At 43.7% G+C, this 21,045-nt stretch overlaps 2 protein-coding genes across 4 annotated transcripts in view; one reads left to right on the top strand and one right to left on the bottom strand.

Annotated features, from left to right (window-relative positions):
- The window catches only part of LOC143788366 (uncharacterized), a 108,645-nt gene extending 106,166 nt beyond the window's left edge, over positions 1-2,479 (top strand). Inside the window, exon 2 of the mRNA XM_077278012.1 lies at positions 445-2,479. Within this exon, the coding sequence (XP_077134127.1) occupies positions 453-1,391 (939 nt within the window). The 5' untranslated portion in view covers positions 445-452 and the 3' untranslated portion in view covers positions 1,392-2,479. The remainder of the gene's footprint in view (positions 1-444) is intronic.
- The window catches only part of TXN2 (thioredoxin 2), a 244,687-nt gene that overhangs the window by 151,660 nt on the left and 71,982 nt on the right, over positions 1-21,045 (bottom strand). The gene's annotated exons all lie outside the window — the stretch shown is intronic.

Raw genomic sequence — 21,045 nt, forward strand, 5'->3', positions numbered from 1 at the left:
TTTATTACATTCTTTCCTTATAATGGCAGCAGGCCGTAAAAGAGACCCAGTTTGGGAATATTTTAATGAAGCTCCTTCGCCTATCGGTAAGGCAGGCATGCGTGCAAAATGCAAACTATGCAACAAAGAGATGCAAGGCCTGGTGGCGCGAATGAGGCAACATCATGAGAAGTGCGGTGATGAAGATGACCAAAGAAACACTTCTGAACAGGCAGGATCTTCAGGTTGGTAAACATTTTTATTGAATCCTATTTCTAAAGACTGAACTGTCATGTCACGTGTGAGAAAAATTATATTTCTTATTATTACTGCATGTTACTGTCATTTGGTACAGTTATGAAGAAAAACAAATATTCCTTTTGGGGCAGGGGCAGTGATGTGTTGTGTACAATAAGCAGAAATTGTATAAACAATAAAATAACAGCATTGACTTTTTTTGTTTAGGGGAATTCATGGATTCTGGAAACTATCCACCTCCAAGATCACCATCATCCTGTTCTACAGTTTCAGAGTTATCCATCCAGGATAGTGCTTCATTAGCAGCAGCATCATCATCAGACACCCACAGCCACATATCACCATCACCCAAAAGGAAGAAAAAACCTTTACCTCCTGGAACCACCATAGATAGGTTTGTGATAAGAACTAGCAGATTAGAAAAAGAGTTGATTGATGAAAAAATTGCCCAGTTTATTTATGCAACGAACTCTTCTTTCCGTCTGACTGAGAACCCACATTTCATTAATATGGTTCAGTCACTGAGACCAGGATACAGTCCACCCAGCAGAGCTGATGTTGCAGGGAAACTGCTGGATCAAGTGTATGACAGAGAAATGGAGCAATGTGCAACAGCTCTGGAGGGTAAAATTGTTAACCTAAGTATTGATGGGTGGAGTAATGTCCACAATGATCCTATTGTATGTGCTTGTATAACAACAGAAGAAGGTAAAGTCTTCCTTGCACAAACAACTGATACGTCAGGAAATGCACACACAGCAGAATACTTACAAGAAGTGGCAATAAAAGCTATAACGACATGTGAACAAAAATTCAAATGTCTAGTACGCAGTTTGGTCACTGACAATGCTGCAAACGTATCCAAGATGAGAAGAGATTTAGAAGAGAAGGGAGGGAATACAAAGCTGCTAATAACATATGGTTGCAGTGCTCATTTGCTGCACCTCTTAGCCAAAGACTTAAGTGTTCCAGAAATAAAGGCTAATGTTGTTGAAATTGCTAAATACTTCCGTAATAATCATTTTGCTGCAGCAGCTCTGAAAAGGATGGGTGGAACCAAGCTAACACTCCCACAAGATGTTAGATGGAACTCTGTGGTGGACTGTTTTGAGCAGTATATAAAAAAACTGGCCTATTCTGATGACACTTTGTGAAGAAAATCGAGATAAAATAGATTGCACTGTCACGGCCAAAATCCTCAACATTGGGCTTAAGAGAAATGTTGAATATATGCTGAGCTTCCTGAAACCCATCTCTCAAGCTTTAAACAAAATACAGAAAAATAGCTGTTTTATTGCGGATGCTGTTGAAATTTGGAAGGAACTGAGTGAACACTTAAAAACAGAACTACACATGGACAGAATTAAATTACAAGCAGTAAACAAACGAATGGGACAAGCACTGACTCCAGCTCATTTTTTGGCAAATATTGTCAATATCCAATATCAGGGTCAAAACCTAAGTGCCGAGGAAGAGGAGTTAGCTATGACATGGGTATCCAGCAATCATCCATCTTTAATGCCAACTATAATAAACTTCAGAGCTAAGGGGGAACCATTCAAGAAATATATGTTTGCTGAAGATATTTTAAGGAAGGTCACACCAGTAAACTGGTGGAAGTCACTTAAGCGCTTGGATTTAGAGACTGTTCAAGTAATGATTTCACTTTTAACAGCAGTAGCTTCTTCTGCAGGCGTTGAAAGAATATTCTCTTCCTTTGGACTCATTCATTCTAAATTGAGAAATCGGTTGGGACCCAATAAAGCAGGAAAGCTTGTTTTTCTTTTCCAGATTATGAATAGGAACAAAGAAGAAGATGATGATGAAGATGACGACAAGTGAGCTACAGAGGACAGCAGGGACAGTAGTATTTAAGTTTTTCATGTGTCGGCTGGGCTGACAGTCTAAGTTTCTTAAAATATATATATATATTTTGTTTAGCCAAATTAGTTAACAAAAATGGATGTTTGTTTAAGCAAATAACTTATGCTGTAATGTTATTGTTTCAGTTGAATAAATCTATTTAAATTGTTATTAAGGTCAGGATTATTTTTCTCCTTCCTAAGTACAACAGAACAGTGGTGTCCAAATATGAATGATTAACCCATTAAACTGGGGAGAAAAAAGTAATATAAAAAGTGATTCTAAAAATCTTGATCTACTTGCATGCTAAAGTAGCAAGAACTAGTTTAGGTAGAAACTTTGATTTAAATCACTGATTTAAATCAAGCCTTACTGACTAGTGATTTAAATCGTGATTTAAATCGTGATTTAAATCAAATCCACCCTGGTCCTGAATACGCCGATACCCCATATGTGGGGGGGAACCACTGTTTGGGTGCATGGCAGAGCTCGGAAGGGAAGGAGAGCCGTTTTACTTTTCAATACAAAATTGGCTGGAATTGAGATTGGACACCATGTCGTGTTTGGAGAGCTCCTGATGTGCCTAAACAGTGGAAACCCCCCACAAGTGACACCATTTTGGAAAGTAGACCCCCTAAGGAACTTATCTAGATGTGTGGTGAGCACTTTGAACCGCCAAGTGCTTCACAGAAGTTTATAATGTAGAGCCGTAAAAATAAAAAATCATATTTTCACAAAAATTATCTTTTTGCCCCAAATTTTTTATTTTCCCAAGGGTAACAGGAGAAAATCGGACCCCAAACGTTGTTTTGCAATTTGTCCTGAGTATGCTGATAGCCCGTATGTGGGTAGCAACCACTGTTTGGGCACATGGCAGAGCTTGGAAGGGAAGGAGCGCCATTTTTGAATGCAGACTTTGATGGAATTCTCTGCGTGGGTCACGTTGCGTTTGCAGAGCCCCTGATGTACCTAAACAGCAGAAACCCCCCAAAAGTGACCCCATATTGGAAATTAGACCCCCCATGGAACTTATCTAGATGTGTTGTGAGAAGTTTGAAACCCCAAGTGTTTCACTGAAGTTTATAACGCAGAGCTGTGAAAATAAAAAATCATTTTTTCCCCACAAAAATGATTTTTTAGCCCAATTTTCATTTTCACAAGGGAACAGGAAAAATTGGACCCCAAAAGTTGTTGTGCAATTTGTCCTGAGTACTCGGATACCCCATATATGGGGGTAAACCACTGTTTGGGCGCACGGCAGAGCTCAGAAGGGAAGGAGCACCGTTTTACTTTTTCAACGCAGAATTGGCTGGAATTGAGATCGGATGCCATCTCGCTTTTGGAGAGCCCCTGATGTGCCTCCCAATTCTAACTCCAATCCTAACCCCAGCACACCCCTAACCACACCCCTAACCCGAACATGCCCCTAAACCTTATCCCAACCTTAACCACACCCCTAACCCTGACACACCCCTAATCCCAACCGTAAACGTAATCCAAACCCTATCCCCAACTCTAGCCCCAACCCTAACCCTAACTTTAGCCCCCACCCTAACCCTAACTTTAGCCCTAACCCTAATGGGAAAATGGAAATAAATACATTTTTTTAATTTTATTATTTTCCCCTAAGGGGGTGATAAAGGGGGGTTTGATTTACTATTTATAGCGGGTTTTTATGTTTGGCTGCTGTCACACACTAAGGCTGGTTTCACATTTGCATCTGTGTGCACAGCGTACGATCCACATAGATCCGCATGCGTCATGCGTACCTATCTTTAACATGGTGTACACATGGATATGCGTTCGAATGCATTTTTTCAGTGTGCAGCTGGGCGCGGCAAACGCACCATGTTGCATTTTTGGAGGCGTCAAAAATCTGTCAAATATGTGCAGACATGTGCATGTGGATGAGTGCGTCAAAAAAATGCATTACTGTCTATGGGAACGCTTGCGTACGCAAGCGTTCAATGCACTTGCGTACTTCGGACTGCACATGTCCAGGAACTGTTTTGAGACACGCCCATTGAGACACGCCCAGCTGGAAATATCTAACGCATGGGCATAAAAAGCGCAAACTTATGCAAAAAAGCATGCAAACGCTGCGTTTTTTTGCTGTCATGCGCGGATAAAAAACGCTGTATTAGCATGCGTTTGCATGCATTTTTGCATGTGTTTGCGGTTGCTACGCTGCGCACAGACGCAAATGTGAAACTAGCCTAAAAGACGCTTTTTATTGCAAAAAATAGTTTTTGCATCACCACATTTTGAGAGCTATAATTTTTCCAGATTTTGACCCACAGTTATGTGAGGTCTTATTTTTTGCGGGACGAATTGACGTTTTTATTGGCACCATTTTCGGGCACATGACATTTTTTGATTGCTTTTTATTCTGATTTTTGGGAGGCAGAATGAACAAAAACCAGCAAATCAGGAATTGCTTTTTTCTATATACCGTTCCGCGTGTGGTAAAATTGATAAGGCAGCTTTATTATTCGGGTCAGTACGATTACAGCGATACCTCACTTATATCTTTTTTTTCATGTTGTGGCGCTTTTACACAATAAAAACTATTTTATAGAAAAAATAATTATTTTTGCTTTCACTTTATTCTGAGAGCTATAACTTTTTTATTTTTCTGCTGATGGAGCTGTATTGTGGCTTGTTTTTTGCGGGACAAGATGCAGTTTTCAGCAGTACCATTTTATTTACATCCGTGTTTTTGATCGCGTTTTATTGCACTTTTTGTTCGGTGGTATGATAAAGCATTGTTTTTTGCCTCGTTTTTTTTTTACGGTGTTCACTGAAGGAGTTAACTAGTGGGGTTTTATAGAGCGAGTCGTTACGGACTCGGCGATACCAAATATGTGTACTTTTATAGGTTTTTTTTTATTTACATAAATAAATAGATTTATTGGAAAAATATATTTATATATTTTTTTATTATTTGGGAATTTTTGTTAAAAATATTTTTAGACATTTTATTTATTTTACTTTAGAATATTGTCCCAGGGTGGGACATCACTGTATCATATCAGATCGCAGATCTGACACTTTGCATAGCACTGTGTCGGATCAGCGATCTGACAGTGCAGGAAGCTTGCCGACGCCTGCTCTATGCAGGCGCTCGCAAGCCACCTCACTGAAGGACCCCCGCAGCCATTTTGGATTGGAGGGTCTCCATGGAGACCATGAGAATAATGCGATCATATTGCGGTATTCTCATGGGAGCGTGCAGGGAGCCCCCGTCCCTGCGTGATCCCCTCTATGCCGCTGTCACTACTGACAGCGGCATCAGAGGGGTCAAATGCCCGCAATCGGTGCTAGCATTGCGGCGGGGTATCAGCTGTCACATACAGCTGACACCCGCACCCGATCATGCGGCGCTAAGCGCGAGATCGTGGTGATCGGTGCGCCGTACTAGTACTGCGGCTGGCACAATTGCAGTTGCCGCATGGCACGAAGGGGTTAATTATGTAAACTAGGGGGATGTCACTCAGGGATCAGTGACCTGTCAGCAGTCTGCATTATGAATACCTAATCAGAGCACCACATGAAGACCCCCCCACAGGCCGCCCCGCAGCACAAGCATATCATTATCAGGGAACCTGTCAGCAGGATTGTGCACAGAAACCTACAGACAGTGTCAGGTCGGCGCAGTTATACCAATTAAAATGATACTTCGGTCGATGACATCGTTCTTGTGGTTGTTGTTTAATCTTTCTTTTCAGTTTTGAGTTAATGAGATTCTCGTGCTCCAGGGCGGCCTGTGGGGGGGGTCTTCATGTGGTGCTTTGATTAGCTATTCATCAGTATGGCTTCTGACAGGTCACTGATCCCTCAGTGACCTGCCCCCTATTTTACATAATGAATATTTTATATGTATCTTGGAAAAAAAGCTTCTGCAAGCAGGTGCCAGCGGTGGTGCCTGCACTGCAGCATGGTTGCATATGTAATATGTATGTAATTAATTTCTTTCATGTTATCCTTAAATTCATTCAAAAAAAAAAAAAAAAATCAGTTTGAAGATACGATAGCTGCTCCTGCGTCAGTGGCGCCATCTTGGAGGAGGACATTTTTTTTTTCTGTAGCAAGATGGTCAGTGATAGCTACTACTGTGCAGGCAGCGCCATTTTCAAACTGATTTTTGTTTAAATGAATTTAAGGATAATATGGAAGAAATTAGTTGCATACACATTACAAATGCGATCAAGCTGCAGCGCAGGCTCTACCATTGACACCTGCCTGCAGAGGGAGATTTTTTTTTCAAGAAATATACATAATATTAATTATGTAAAATAGTGGGCAGGTCAGTAAGAGATCAATGTCAGAAGCCATACTGGTGAATATGTAAGCAAAGCACCACATGAAGACCCCCCCGGAGCATGAGCATATCATCACCTCAAAACTTAAAACAAAAAGATTAAACAGCAAACGCAATCAACCAAGGTATCATTTTAATCAGTATAATGGCGCCAACCTGACACTGTGTGTAGGTTATTGTGTAAAACCTGCTCAAAGGTTCCCTTTAAGAAGTTAGGGTGGAAAAACGCTTGTCGGCAATTTCTTATTTCTCCAACAAAATTTACAAAACCAATTTTGGAAAGTACATCTCTTGTGGAATTCGTCCACAGATGTAGTGAGCATTTTAACCCCTTTCCGACATCAGGCGTAGTAGTACCCCGATGTCGGACTCCCTGTTTCCGAGCACATGACAGCTTATCGATACAGCTGACATGTGCCCGCAACACCGTGGGTGGAATTGCGATCCCCCTGCGGCTGTTAGCTAATGAAATGCTGCTGTCAATCTGACAAGGAGGCATTTAACTGACGCTTACTGGAAGTGTCACATGATCGCGGGTCACCGATGGGTTGGCATGACAACCAGAGTTCTCCAGCAGGCCTCTATTGTTGTCATAGCCAGTTTGCTATGAGCGCTGCCTGGTGGTCGGAGATCATAGTAAGTGAGCATTTCTGCTGCATACAGGCGATCTGATCATCGCCTGTATGTAGCAGAGCCGATCAGACAACTGCAGCTTCTAGTCTCCCATGGAGACTATTAAAGGCATGCAAACAGTAAAAAAAAAAATGTTTTTAAAAATATTTTTTTAAAAAAAATTATAAAAAGTTCAAATCACCCCCTTTTGCCCCATTCAAAATAAAACAATTAAAAAAAAAATCAAATATACACATACAGTGCCTTGCGAAAGTATTCGGCCCCCTGGAACTTTTCAACCTTTTCCCACATATCATACTTCAAACAAAGATACCAAATGTACATTTTTGGTGAAGAATCAACAACAAGTGGAACACAAATGTGAAGTTGAAGTTGGGTGCAGAGAAGAGCGACCAAGGTTATTAGAGGACTGGGGGGTCTGCAATACCAAGATAGGTTATTACACTTGGGGCTATTTAGTTTGGAAAAACGAAGGCTAAGGGGTGATCTTATTTTAATGTATAAATATATGAGGGGACAGTACAGAGACCTTTCTGATGATCTTTTTAGTCATAGACCTGAGACAGGGACAAGGGGGCATCCTCTACGTCTGGAGGAAAGAAGGTTTAAGCATAATAACAGACGCGGATTCTTTACTGTAAGAGCAGTGAGACTATGGAACTCTCTGCCGTATGATGTTGTAATGAGTGATTCATTACTTAAATTTAAGAGGGGACTGGATACCTTTCTTGAAAAGTATAATGTTACAGGGTATATATACTAGATTCCTTGTTAGGGAACTAGTCTGATTGCCATATGTGGAGTCGGGAAGGAATTTTTTTTCCCCAATGTGGAGCTTACTCTTTGCCACATGGTTTCTTTTTGCCTTCCTCTGGATCAACATGTTAGGGCATGTTAGGTTAGGCTATGGGTTGAATTAGATGGATTTATAGTCTTCCTTCAACCTTAATAACTATGTTACTATGAAATGTATTGGTTATTTTAAATTTTTGTGGAAATTCAAAAACTAAAAAGTGGCTGCACTTTCCTATGGCAGATTTCACCTCTCTCACACCCCTCGCCCCAGCACTAAACGTGGTGGAGGAGTTGGCTTGCTCCTGCCGGACACCTGCTCCTTTACGCCAATCCCGCTACCACCCTCCACTACTCTTCCCTCGTTTGATGTGCACTCCGTCTGCATCTATTTCCCCTCCAACTGGCTGTCATCTACCACCCCCCAGAACTAACCCCGTTCAGAATCACCTAATCTATCAATATAAAAAAAGAATTGACCCTATCGATAAACGAGAAAGAAAGTCAAAACACCAGAATTACGTTTTTATTGCTTTAAAATACAATAATGGGGGATTCAAAGATCGTATCTGCACCAAAATGGTATCATTAACCCCTTCATGACCTTGGGATTTTCCGTTTTTCCGTGTTCGTTTTTCGCTCCCCTCCTTCCCAGAGCCATAACTTTTTTTAATTTTTTGTGAAACAAGTTGTACTTTTGAACGACATCATTGGTTTTAGCATGTCGTGTACTAGAAAACGGGGAAAAAATTCCAAGTGCGGTGAAATTGCAAAACAAGTGCAATCCCACACTTGTTTTTTTATTGGCTTTTTGCTAGGTTCACTAAATGCTAAAACTGACCTGCCATTATGATTCTCCAGGTCATTATGAGTTCATAGACACCTAACATGACTAGGTTATTTTTTATCTAAGTGGTGAAAAAAAATTCCAAACTTTGCTAAAAAACAATTGCTCCATTTTCGGACACCCGTAGCGTCTCAATTTTTCATGATCTGGGGTCGGTTGAGGGCTTATTTTTTGCGTGCCGAGCTGGCGTTTGTAATGATACCATTTTGGTGCAGATACGTTCTTTTGATCGCCCGTTATTGCATTTTAATGCAATGTCGCGGCGACCAAAAAAACGTAATTCTGGCGTTTCAAATTTTTTTCTTGCTACGCTGTTTAGCGATCAGATTAATGCTTTTTTTATTGATAGATCGGGCGATTCTGAATGCGGCGATACCAAATATGTGTAGGTTTGATTTTATTTTAATTGATTTATTTTGAATGGGGCGAAAAGGGGGTGATTTAAACATTTATATTTTTTATATTTTTTTCACTTTTTTTACTTTTTTTTTTTTACTTTTGCCATGCTTCAATAGCCTCCATAGGAGGCTAGAAGCTGGCACAACTCGATCGCCTCTGCTACATAGCAGCGATCATCAGATCGCTGCTATGCAGTAGAAATGCAGGTGTGCTATGGAGCGCCGACCACAGGGTGGCGCTCACAGCTAGCCGGGATCAGTAACCATAGAGGTCTCAAGGACCTCTATGGTTACTATGCAGAAGCATCGCTGACCCCCGATCATGTGACGGGGTCAGCGATGCGCTCATTTCCGGCCGCCCGGCCGGAAGCGCCGGTTAAATGCCGCTGTCAGCGTTTGACAGCGGCATTTAACTAGTTAATAGCGGCGGGTGAATCGCGATTTCACCCGCCGCTATTGCGGGCACATGTTAGCTGTTCAAAACAGCTGACATGTCCCGGCTTTGATGCGGGCTCACCACCGTAGCCCGCATCAAAGCAGGGGTTCTGACCTCGGACGTACTATCCGGTCAGAAAGGAGTTAAAAACATCAGCTCGGCACCACGAAAAATGGAGACGCTACGGGTTTCAAAAAGGGTTATTGGTAGGACATCATTTGTTATGCAGTTACCTGATACCCCAAATGTGGTCAGAAACTACTTTTCAGGTACAGTGGAAAAGCTCAGAAGGGTCATATTTGAGTTAAGATTTTGCTAGAATGATTTACGGGGTACCATGTCACATTGGCAAAGCCCCTGAAGTGCACAACAGCAGAACTCCCCATAAGGTACCCTACTTTACAAACTACACCCTTCATTGAATTCATCTAGGTGTTCAGTGACTATATTTACACCACAGGCATGTCAATACACGGGGGAATCAGCGGGTGTCCCAGGTCCGCTAGCCGAACGCCCGCTCTCCTTATAAAGTGAGCATAACACTACTCAGACAACACAGGGTGAGGGTAAAATAGTGTGGCAATGCAGGCAGATAACACAAAACAGTCCCAGCAAAATTCCCCAAGATGGTGTACATTACAGTCTCACCCTTCTGCTGACCCGCCAGGATAATGTTACGTCAAGATCTCCCAGGGCTGGCTACCCCACCTGTGGTAGACACACAGAGAGGAGGTAACGACAAGCGTAGGAAAATGACAGTCCATTGAGTCCATACGAGGTACAAGGCCAGTTGACACGAGAGTCACAACCTGGTGTTTCCGAACATCTCCATGGAGCCAGGTGACAAGCAGGTCCCAGCCTGGCTTTCTCCAAACGTATCCATGGTCCAGCAAAGACCAATGGAGCAGATCTGTATTTTTCCAACCAGAGCAGAAAACCCCTAGATTATTTCCTGTAGAATGATAGATCCGTGTCCCTCAAGATGGTGCCATGATATCGACAGCTGTCCTGTCTCTGGTCCTTTGGATGTATGTGTCTTGGCAGAATCTCTGGATGTCTCTCTCCCCCCATCTCTCTGTCTCAGACTCTCTTTATACAGAGGCACGTAACCTATTTTTAGATTTACCCAGTGCTCTTCAGTCCAGCATCACTTGAGAACAAGTAGTATTACTTGATTATTTACTCTATTTGCATAATTTTTCCCTCTCTGCTTTCGAAGTCAAAAAACTGGCTCCATAATACAATACATAATTAGCATATCAGCAAACATCACTAGTCATCAAAGATAAGCACACACTATGTTATATGAAATATCAGCTTACAAGTCACTATTACAGACTTACACAAGCAAAAGTATAGCTAACAGCATATTCTTGGTTCGCTAAAAATAGTATAATCCGGTTTCTTCACAAGGCATATCGCAAAACGTTATACTATTTATTGAGTTGTGAAGAAAAAATAATTACCTTTCTACCACTAAAATGTTGTATAGCCTCAAGTTTTTACATTTTCAAAAGGGGAAATAGCAGAAAATGGACCTGGAAAGGAGCTGAATGGGGGCTTATTTTTTGTGGCACAGGAAGATGATGTTTTCAGCTATACCATTTTTATTTACACATGTTTTGATCAAGTTTTAGTTCACTTTTTTTTAGTTTGTATGATGAAAAAGTATCGTTTTTTACTTCATTTTTTATTTATTTTCAAGGTAATTACTGAAGGGGTTAACCAGTGTGACAGGTTTATAGATCAGATCATTCCATGGTAATACCAAATGAATACTTTGTTTTTATATAAAAATATACGTATTTACTCGTAGAAGTTTTTTTTTGTTGCCATTTTTTGTTTTGTACTTTGTGATATTTTTTTTAACTTTTTAACTTAGTCACTCTATGGGACGTTAATTTTTTTCACTCATTGCTGGAATGATGCATTGTAATGCATTATACCTATCAGTGTTACACTGACAGAACGCCTTTTATACCATGCTCCTGGTATGGTCTAACAGGCCACAGTACCCGACAGATCAGGAGGTGGTCATTTAATGTCTTGCTATCATGGCAACCATTGTGCCCATACAATGATGTTGTGGGAGTGCCGATCGGACAGGAGAGGGAGCCCCCTCACTCTTCTAGCTTTCTAAATGCTGTGATCACTATTGATCGTGGCATTTAGAGGGTTAAACAGCCGTGCCAGAACGCCCCAGGCTATGACAGCCAGAGCTCAGATATCATTTACGCTGAGCTCCTGGCAGTGATCAGGACCTGTCCCAGCATGATCGTCATGACGTACCGGTACGTCAATTTGTTACAGCCATAGCTTTGTTGGCATGCCAGACACTTTTAGTGGTATCAGAAATATTTATTGTGGTTCAATTTAAAAGAAACTTGACATAGGATAAAATTATAGTTTTTATTATATTTGTACAACGTTTTAAAATATTTTATAACCATAATCCTTACACTATGCCACAGATTGCAGAAATTAATCTTAAGATGAAAGACAATCTTGCTTAACCCCTTAACAACCACCAATACGCCTTTTAACGGTGGCAGTTAAGGGTACTTATTCCTCACCGTCACTTTTTAACGGTGCTGAGAAATAAGGGTATTGCAACCCCCAGCGTTGGAAAATCTCTGGGGTCTCAGCTCTGGAGAACATGATCAGGGCCGTTTTTTCGTTCCCCTGTAACATAACTGCCGTTATTCACCGAATAGCAGCGATCACATAAAAAAAAAAATTCTGATATAAACTTAACTTCTCTCTCCTCTGATATGATCTAACATATCAGAGAAGAGAGAAATGTGGTCAACCAAGCCCACCACAGTACCTTAAGTACCAAATCAGCGATCTCCCGGTCTCCCTCCTTCCTCAGCAGACAGAAAATGGCGGGTACATGTGCAATGTGCAGTGTGCCTGCCAAGATCTGCTTGCATGCAACTGGAAGTCACTGGAACTTTCCCATTGGCTGATAGGGTCTATCGAAGTAGTCAAAAGCTATCACAGTAGTTGATCAAAAGCCGCCAATATTAGCCTCCCTCTTCTCTCCTTGTAGTTGTTCTGGGACAGAAGAGAGATACACTACATCTGAGTGCTGTCCTGCAAGTGATGAAAGAAAATAATTCTACCTTCTAACTCATCGTGTGTACATCCCCTAAACCGAATTGATTTACCCCCCCCCCCCCCCATGTCATCCCCTTGTCAGATTAAATTTTTTTTAAATAATTTTTATTTTTTTCAGTTGGGATTAGAGTTACACTAAATAGAGTAAGGCTTAGTTTTTTCAAAAGTTAAAATATATATATATATATATATATATATATATATATATATATATATATATATATATATACACACACTAGATGTTTCCAGCCAGCTAACGCTCGGCACGCTCATTGCTATCTAATTAACTCTGCTGGTGATTAAACTAAAGTAAATAATGACAACATTCAATAGCGCTTACACAGGTGGTAAATTAACTTAACCCCTTAGTGACAGAGCCAATTTGGTACTTAATGAGCGAGCCAATTTTTACAATTCTGACCAGTGTCACTTTATGAGGTTATAACTCTGGAGCGCTTTATCGGATCCCGCTGATTCTGAGATTGTTTTTTCGTGACATGTTGTACTTCAAGTTAGTGGTAACATTTCTTCGATATTACTTGCGATTATTTATGAAAAAAATGGAAATATGGCGAAAATTTTTAAAATTTTGCAATTTTCAAACTTTGTATTTTTATGCCCTTAAATCAGAGAGATATGTCACAAAAATAGTTAATAAATAACATTTCTCACATGTCTACTTTACATCAGCACAATTTTGGAAACAATTTTTTTTTTTGTTAGGGAGTTATAAGGGTTAAAAGTTGACCAGCAATTTCTCATTTTTACAACACCATGTTTTTTTTAGGGACCACATCACCTTTGAAGTGATTTTGAGGGGTCTATATGATAGAAAATAACCAAGTGTGACACCATTCTAAAAACTGCACCCCTCAAGCTGCTCAAAACCACATTCAAGAAGTTTATTAACCCTTTACGTACTTCACAGGAACTAAAACAATGTGGAAGAAAAAAATGAACATTTAACTTTTTTTTGCAAACATTTTACTTCAGAACCATTTTTTTTAATTTTCACAAGTGTAAAAACAGAAATTTAACCACAAATTTTGTTGTGCAATTTTTCCTGTGTACGCCGATACCCCATATGTGGAGGTAAACCACTGTTTGGGCGCACCGCAGAGCTTGGAAGTGAAGGAGCACCGTTTGACTGTTTCAATGCAGAATTGGCTGGAATTGAGATCGGACGCCATGTCGCGTTTGGAGAGCCCCTAATGTGCCTAAACAGTGGAAACCCCCCACAAGTGACACCATTTTGGAAACTAGACCCCCCAAGGAACTTATCTAGATGTGTGGTGAGCACTTTGAACCCCCAAGTGCTTCACAGAAGTTTATAACGTAGAGCCGTGAAAATAAAAAATCGCATTTGTTTTCACAAAAATGATTTTTTCGCCCACAAATTCTTATTTTCACAAGGGTAACAGGAGAAATTAGACCACAAAAGTTGTTGTGCAATTTCTCCTGAGTACGTCGATACCCCATATATGGGGGTAAACCACTGTTTGGGCGCACCGCAGAGCTTGGAAGAGAAGGAGTGTCGTTTTACTTTTTCAATGTAGAATTGGCTGGAATTGAGATCGGACGCCATATCACGTTTGGAGAGCCGCTGATGTGCCTAAACAGTAGAGACCCCCCACATGTGACACCATTTTGGAAACTAGACCCCTTAAGGAACTTATCTAGATGTGTGGTGAGCACTTTAAACCCCCAGGTGCTTCACAGAAGTTTATAACGTACAGCCGTGAAAATAAAAAATTGCATTTTTTTCTACAAAAATGATCTTTTTGCCTCCAAATTTTTATTTTACCAAGGGCAACAGGAGAAAATGGACCCCAGAAGTTGTTGTACAATTTGTCTTGAGTACGCCGACACCCCATATGTGGGGGTAAACCACTGTTTGGGCGCATGGCTGAGCTCGGAAGCAAAGGAGCGCCATTTGACTTTTCAATGCAAAATTGACTGGAATTGATATCGGACGCCATGTCGCGTTTGGAGAGCCCCTGATGTGCCTAAACAGTAGAAACCCCCCAAAAGTGACCCCATTTTGGAAACTAGACCCCCCATGGAACTTATCTAGATGTGTAGTGAGAACTTTGAATGCCCAAGTGCATCACAGAAGTTTATAATGCAGAGTAGTGAAAATAAAAAATATTTTTTTTCCCACAAAAAAGATTTTTTTAGCCCCCAAATTTTTATTTTCACAAGGGTAACAAGAGAAATTGGACCCCAAAAGTTGTTGTCCAATTTGTCCTGAGTATGCTGGTACCCCATATGTGGGGGTAAACCACTATTTGGGCGCACGGCAGAGCTCGGAAGGGAAGGAGCGCAATTTTGGAATGCAGACTTTGATAGAATTGTCTGCGGGCGTTATGTTGCGTTTGCAGACCCTTAATGTACCTAAACAGTAGAAACCCCCACAAGTGACCAAATTTTGGAAACTAGACCCCCTAAGGAACTTATCTAGATATGTGGTGAGAACTTTGAAAGCTCAAGTGCTTCACAGAAATTTATAATGCAGAGTAGTGAAAATAAAAAAATATATTTTTTTCCAACAAAAAAGATTTTTAGCCCCCAAGTTTTTATTTTCACAAGGGTAACAGGAGAAATTGGACCCCAAAAGTTGTTGTCCAATTTATCCCGAGTACGCTGATGCCCCATATGTGGGGGTAAACCACTGTTTGGGCGCACGGCAGAGCTCAGAAGGGAGGGAGTACCATTTGACTTTTTTAGCGCAAAATTGGCTGTCGTGTTTGGAGACCCCCTGATGTACCTAAACAGTGGAAACCCTCCAATTCTAACTCCAACCCTAACCCCAACACACCCCTAACCCTAATCTCAACCCGATCCATAATCCTAATCACAACCCTAACGATAATCACAACCCTAACCCCAAAACAGCCCTAATCTCAACCCTAACCATAACCCTAATCAAAACCCTAAATCCAACACACCCCTAACCCTAATCCCAACCCTAACCCTAATCCCAACCCTAATCCCAAACGTAACACTAATCCCAACCCTAATCCAAACCCTAACCCTAATCCCAACTCTAACCCTCACTTTAGCCCCAACCCTAACTTTAGCCCCAACCCTAACCATAACTTTAGCCCCCGTCGTCACAAAAAAAGTTCAATGTAACCTTTTTTTTGTACGTCGCGTCCGCCATTTCCGCGCATGCGTGGCCGTAACTCTGCCCCCTCCTCCCCAGGACATAGACTGGGCAGCGGATGCGTTGAAAAACTGCATCCGCTGCCCACGTTATGCACAATTTTCACAACGTGCGTCGGTACATCGGGCCGACGCATTGCGACCGCCCCGTACCGACGCAAGTGTGAAAGAAGCCTAAGGCTACTTTCACACTAGCGTCGTACTCGGCCCATCGCAGTGTGTCGGGCCGACGTACCGACGCTAGCGTTGTAAGCGCCGCACAACGGGTGCAGCGGATGCTGTTTTTTCAACGCATCCGCTGCCCCATTGTGAGGTGCGGGGAGGCGGGGGCGGAGTTCCGGCCACGCATGCGCGGTCGGAAATGGCGGACACGTCGCACAAAAAAGTTACATGTAGTTTTTTTTGTGTCGACGGTCCGCCGAAACACGACGCATCCGTCGCATGACGGATGCGACATGTGGCAATCCGTCGCAATGCGTCGCTAATGCAAGCCAATGGAGAAAAAACGCATCCTGCAAGCACTTTTGCAGGATGCGTTTTTTCTCCAACGACGCATTGCGACGGAAGCCAAAAAACGCTACTGTGAAAGTAGCCTAACCCTAACCCTAGCCCTAACCCTAACCCTAAATTTAGCCCCAACCCTAACTCTAACCCTAACTCTAACCCTAACCCTAACCCTAACTCTAACTCTAACCCTAACTCTAACCCTAACTCTAACCCTAACTCTAACCCTAACTCTAACCCTAACTCTAACCCTAACCCTAACCCTAATTTTAGCCCCAACTTGTCTTCTCCTGCCGGCCGGCAGATGGCAGCAGATGGCGGGCGCACTGCGCATGCGGAAGAAAAAAAAAAAAAAATGAGACAAAACCAGCTCACCTACTAGGCATTTGTTGTGGGGAAGCCCGGATGACGTGCAGTCTTCACGTGAGGCAATAGAACAAATAGAGGAGAAAATCCAGCTTCCAAAAATATCAAAATTTATTAAAGATAAAATCCAAAGTCCAAAAACATGGTTCACAGGAGATGAAATAGCAGCAAGCTACATGTTTCGAACAATAAGTTCTTTTTCAAAGCTGCTCACCATGCACCAGAGTGAGGTTTAAATAGCAGCTGTGAAAATCACAGAAAATCACTCCACCACCTGATGCAGCAGTGATTATATACAATAAAAACGCAAAAATATCACAAAAAACATCACAAAAAAACAAAGAAATATATAATATACATATGTGAAATATATAGTACAACTAGACAATGTGAATCTCTCAGTAATGAAACATGATTTCCTTGCGAGCATTTAAGCCCATGGGATGGCAAGTGTTAAGGTAAAACATCCAATAAGCTTCACGCATCATAAGACGTCTCTTCAAGTCTCCTCCTCTGGCTGTCACTCCAAGCCTCTCAATGCCGACAACCCGAAGGAATGCAGTATTTCTTTGATGACTGGTGATAAAATGCTTAGACGCATGAGACACAGAACGATTATTATTAGTGGACACAACAATATCAGTGATATGTTCACTGCGCATGCGCCCGCCATGATGAAAAAGCCGGCTGGCAGGAGAAGACAGAAGAGGACCCAGGGACCCCGGGTGAGTATGATAGGGTCCCCGAATCCCCCTATTTCTCTGTCCTCTGATGTGCGATCACATCAGAGGACAGAGAAATAACTGATCGCTTTTTTTTTTTTTTTTTTTTGCGGTCGCCGGTAAACTGTTAATTACCGCCGATCGCAAAGCAGGGGTCGGTGCAAACCGACCCCGATTATGTTCTTTGGGGTCTCGGCTACCCCCGGCAGCCGAGACCCCAAAGATCTTCCGGGTGCCGGGCGGCGGGCGCACTGCGCGTGCGCCCGCCATTTTTTCCCGGAAAAAAGATGGCGGCGCCCAGGGGGAGACACGAGGAGCACCGGGGGAGGTAGGTAAGTATTGGGGGGCTATTGGGGGCCATCGGGGACCACATTTCTCTGTCCTCCGATGTGCGATCACATCGGAGGACAGAGAAATTAAACGGCAAATCGCGTTTTGTTTTTTTTGTTGCGACCGCCGGTAAACGGTTAATTACCGGCGATCGCAACTCGGGGGTCGGTAAAAACCCCCCGAATCATGTTTTCTGGGGTCTCGGCTACCCTCGGCAACCGAGACCCCAGAGAAAATCCGACTCTGGGGGGCGCTATTCACTTTTTCCACAGCGCCGTTAATTAACGGCGCTGTGGATTAAGTACCCTTAGCGGCCGCCGTTAAAAGGCGTATCGGCGGTCGTTAAGGGGTTAAAATGAAGTTAATAACAATAGTGTGGTGATGTGTTGGGGGCGGGATTATGTGTGGTAATGGAATGGGGGGCGGGATTATGTGTGGTGATGTGGTGGGGCGGGATTATGTGTGGTAATGGGGGGGCGGGATTATGTGTGGTGATGTGGTGGGGGAGCGGGATTATGTGTGGTAATGTGGTGGGGGAGCGGGATTATGTGTGGTAATGTGGTGGGGGGGCGGGATTATGTGTGGTAATGTGGTGGGGGGCGGGATTATGTGTGGTAATGTGGTGGGGGGGCGGGATTATGTGTGGTAATGTGGTGGGGGGGCGGGATTATCTGTGGTAATGTGGTGGGGGGGCGGGATTATGTGTGGTAATAGGGTGGGGGCGGGATTATGTGTGGTGATGTAGAGGGGGGCGGGATTATGTGTGGTAATGTGGTGGGGGGCCTGGATTATGTGTGGTAATGTGGTGGGGGCGGGATTGTGTGTGGTATTGTGGTGGGGGCGGCATTATCTGTGGTAATGTGGGGGCGGGATTATGTGTGTTGATGTGTTGGGGGCGCGGGATTGTGTGTGGTGATGTGGTGGGGGGCGGGATAGTGTGTGGTGATGTGGTGGGGGGCGGGATTGCGTGTGCCACATATGATATGGGCAGCACGGTGGCTTAGTGGTTAGCACTGCAACCTTGCAGCGCTGGAGTCCTGGGTTCAAATCCCACCAAGGACAACATCTGCAAAGAGTTTGTATGTTCTCTCTGGGTTTCCTCCGAGCACTCCGGTTTCCTCCCACATTCCAAAGACATACTGATAGGGAATTTAGATTGTGAGCCCCATTGGGGACAGCGATGATAATGTCTGTAAAGCGCTGCGGAATATGTTAGCGCTATATAAAAATAAAGATTATTATTATTATGTGTGGTGATGTGGTGGGGGGCGGGATTATGTGTGGTTATGTGGTGGGGGCGGGATTGTGTGTGGTATTGTGGTGGGGGCGGGATTATCTGTGGTAATGTGGGGGCGGGATTGTGTGTGGTGATGTGTTGGGGGGCGGGATTATGTGTGGTGATGTGTTGGGGGCGCGGGATTGTGTGTGGTGATGTGGTGGGGGGCGGGATTATGTGTGGTGATGTGGTGGGGGTGGGATAGTGTGTGGTGATGTGGTGGGGGGCGGGATTGCGTGTGCTGATGTGGTGGGGGCGGGATTATGTGTGGTAATGTGGTGGGGGGTGGGATTATATGTAGTAATGTGGGGGGGCTGGATTATGTGTGGTAATGTGGTGGGGAGCGGGATTGTGTGGTAATGTGGTGGGGGTGGGATTATGTGTGGTAATGGGGGTGGGATTATGTGTGGTAATGGGGATGGGGCGGGAATATGTGTGGTGATCTTTTGGGGGCGGGATTGCGTGGTGATGTAGTGAGGGGGCGGGATTATGTGTGGTGATGTGTTGGGGGGCGGGATTGTGTGTGGTGATGTGGTGGGTGGGATTTGTGGGGGCGTAATTGTGTGTGGTGATGTGGTGGGGGGCGTGATTGTGTGTGGTAATGTGGTGGGGGGCCTGTATTATGTGTGGTGATGTGGTGGGGGGCGGGATTGTGTGTGGTAATGTGGTGGGGGGCGGGATTATGTATGGTAATGTGGTGGTGGGCGGGATTTTGTGTGGTAATGTGGTGGGAGGGCGGGATTATGTGTGGTAATGTGGTGGGGGGCGGAATTATCTGTAGTAATGTGGTGGGGGGCGGAATTATCTGTAGTAATGTGGTGGGGGGCGGGATTATGTGTGGTGATGTGGTGGGGGGCGGCATTATGTGTGGTAATGGGGTGGGGGGGCGGGATTATGTGTGGTGATGTGTTGGGGGGCGGGATTGCGTGGTGATGTGTTGGGGGGTGGGATTATGTGTGGTAATGGGGATGGGGCGGGAATATGTGTGGTGATCTTTTGGGGGTGGGATTATATGTGGTGATGTGTTGAAGGGGTGGGATTGTGTGTGTTGACGGGGTGGGGGGGCGGGATTGTGTGTGGTGACGGGGTGGGGGGGCGGGATTGTGTGTGGTGACGGGGTGGGGGGGCGGGATTGTGTGTGTGTTGACGGGGTGGGGGGGCGGGATTATGTGTGGCGATGTGGTGGGGGGGCGGGATTGTGTGGTAACGTGGTGGGGGGGCGGGATTATGTGTGGTAATGTGGTGGGGAGCGGGATTATGTGTGGTAATATGGTGGGGGCGGGATTGTGTGTGGTGTGGTGGGGGGCGGGATTATCTGTAGTAATGTGGTAGGGGGGCGGGATTGTGTGGTAATGTGGTGGGGGGCGGGATTATGTGTAGTAATGTGGGAGGCGGGATTATGTGTGGTGATGTGTTGGGGGGCGGGATTGTGTGGTGATGTGCTGGGGGCGGGATTATGTGTGGTGATGTGTTGAAGGGGCGGATTATGTGTGGTGATGTGGTGAGGGGGCGGGATTGTGTGTGGTGATGTGGTGCGGATTGTGGTAATGTGGTGGAGGGCGGGATTGTGTGGTGATGGGCGGAACTACTGTGCAGGGGGCGGGATTAGCGAGTAATCACGATGCCTCATATATATAGACTAGTGTTAGATTACGTTTGGGGCTAGTAGTGTTAGATTAGGTTTGGGGCTAGTAGTGTTAGATTAGGTTTGGGGCTAGTAGTGTTAGATTAGGTTTAGGGCTAGTAGTGTTAGATTAGGTTGAGGGCTAGTAGTGTTAGATTAGGTTGAGGGCTAGTAGTGTTAGATTAGGTTGAGGGCTAGTAGTGTTAGATTAGGTTGAGGGCTAGTAGTGTTAGATTAGGTTGAGGGCTAGTAGTGTTAGATTAGGTTTAGGGCTAGTAGCGTTAGATTAGGTTTAGGGCTAGTAATGTTAGATTAGGTTTAGGGCTAGTAGTGTTAGATTGGGTTTAGGGCTAGTGTTATGGGTTTAGGGCTAGTAGTGTTAGTTTAGGTTTAGGACTAGTGGCATTAGAT

Source organism: Ranitomeya variabilis, chromosome 8, assembly GCF_051348905.1.
Source record: "Ranitomeya variabilis isolate aRanVar5 chromosome 8, aRanVar5.hap1, whole genome shotgun sequence".
In the NCBI taxonomy this organism is placed as follows: domain Eukaryota; kingdom Metazoa; phylum Chordata; class Amphibia; order Anura; family Dendrobatidae; genus Ranitomeya; species Ranitomeya variabilis.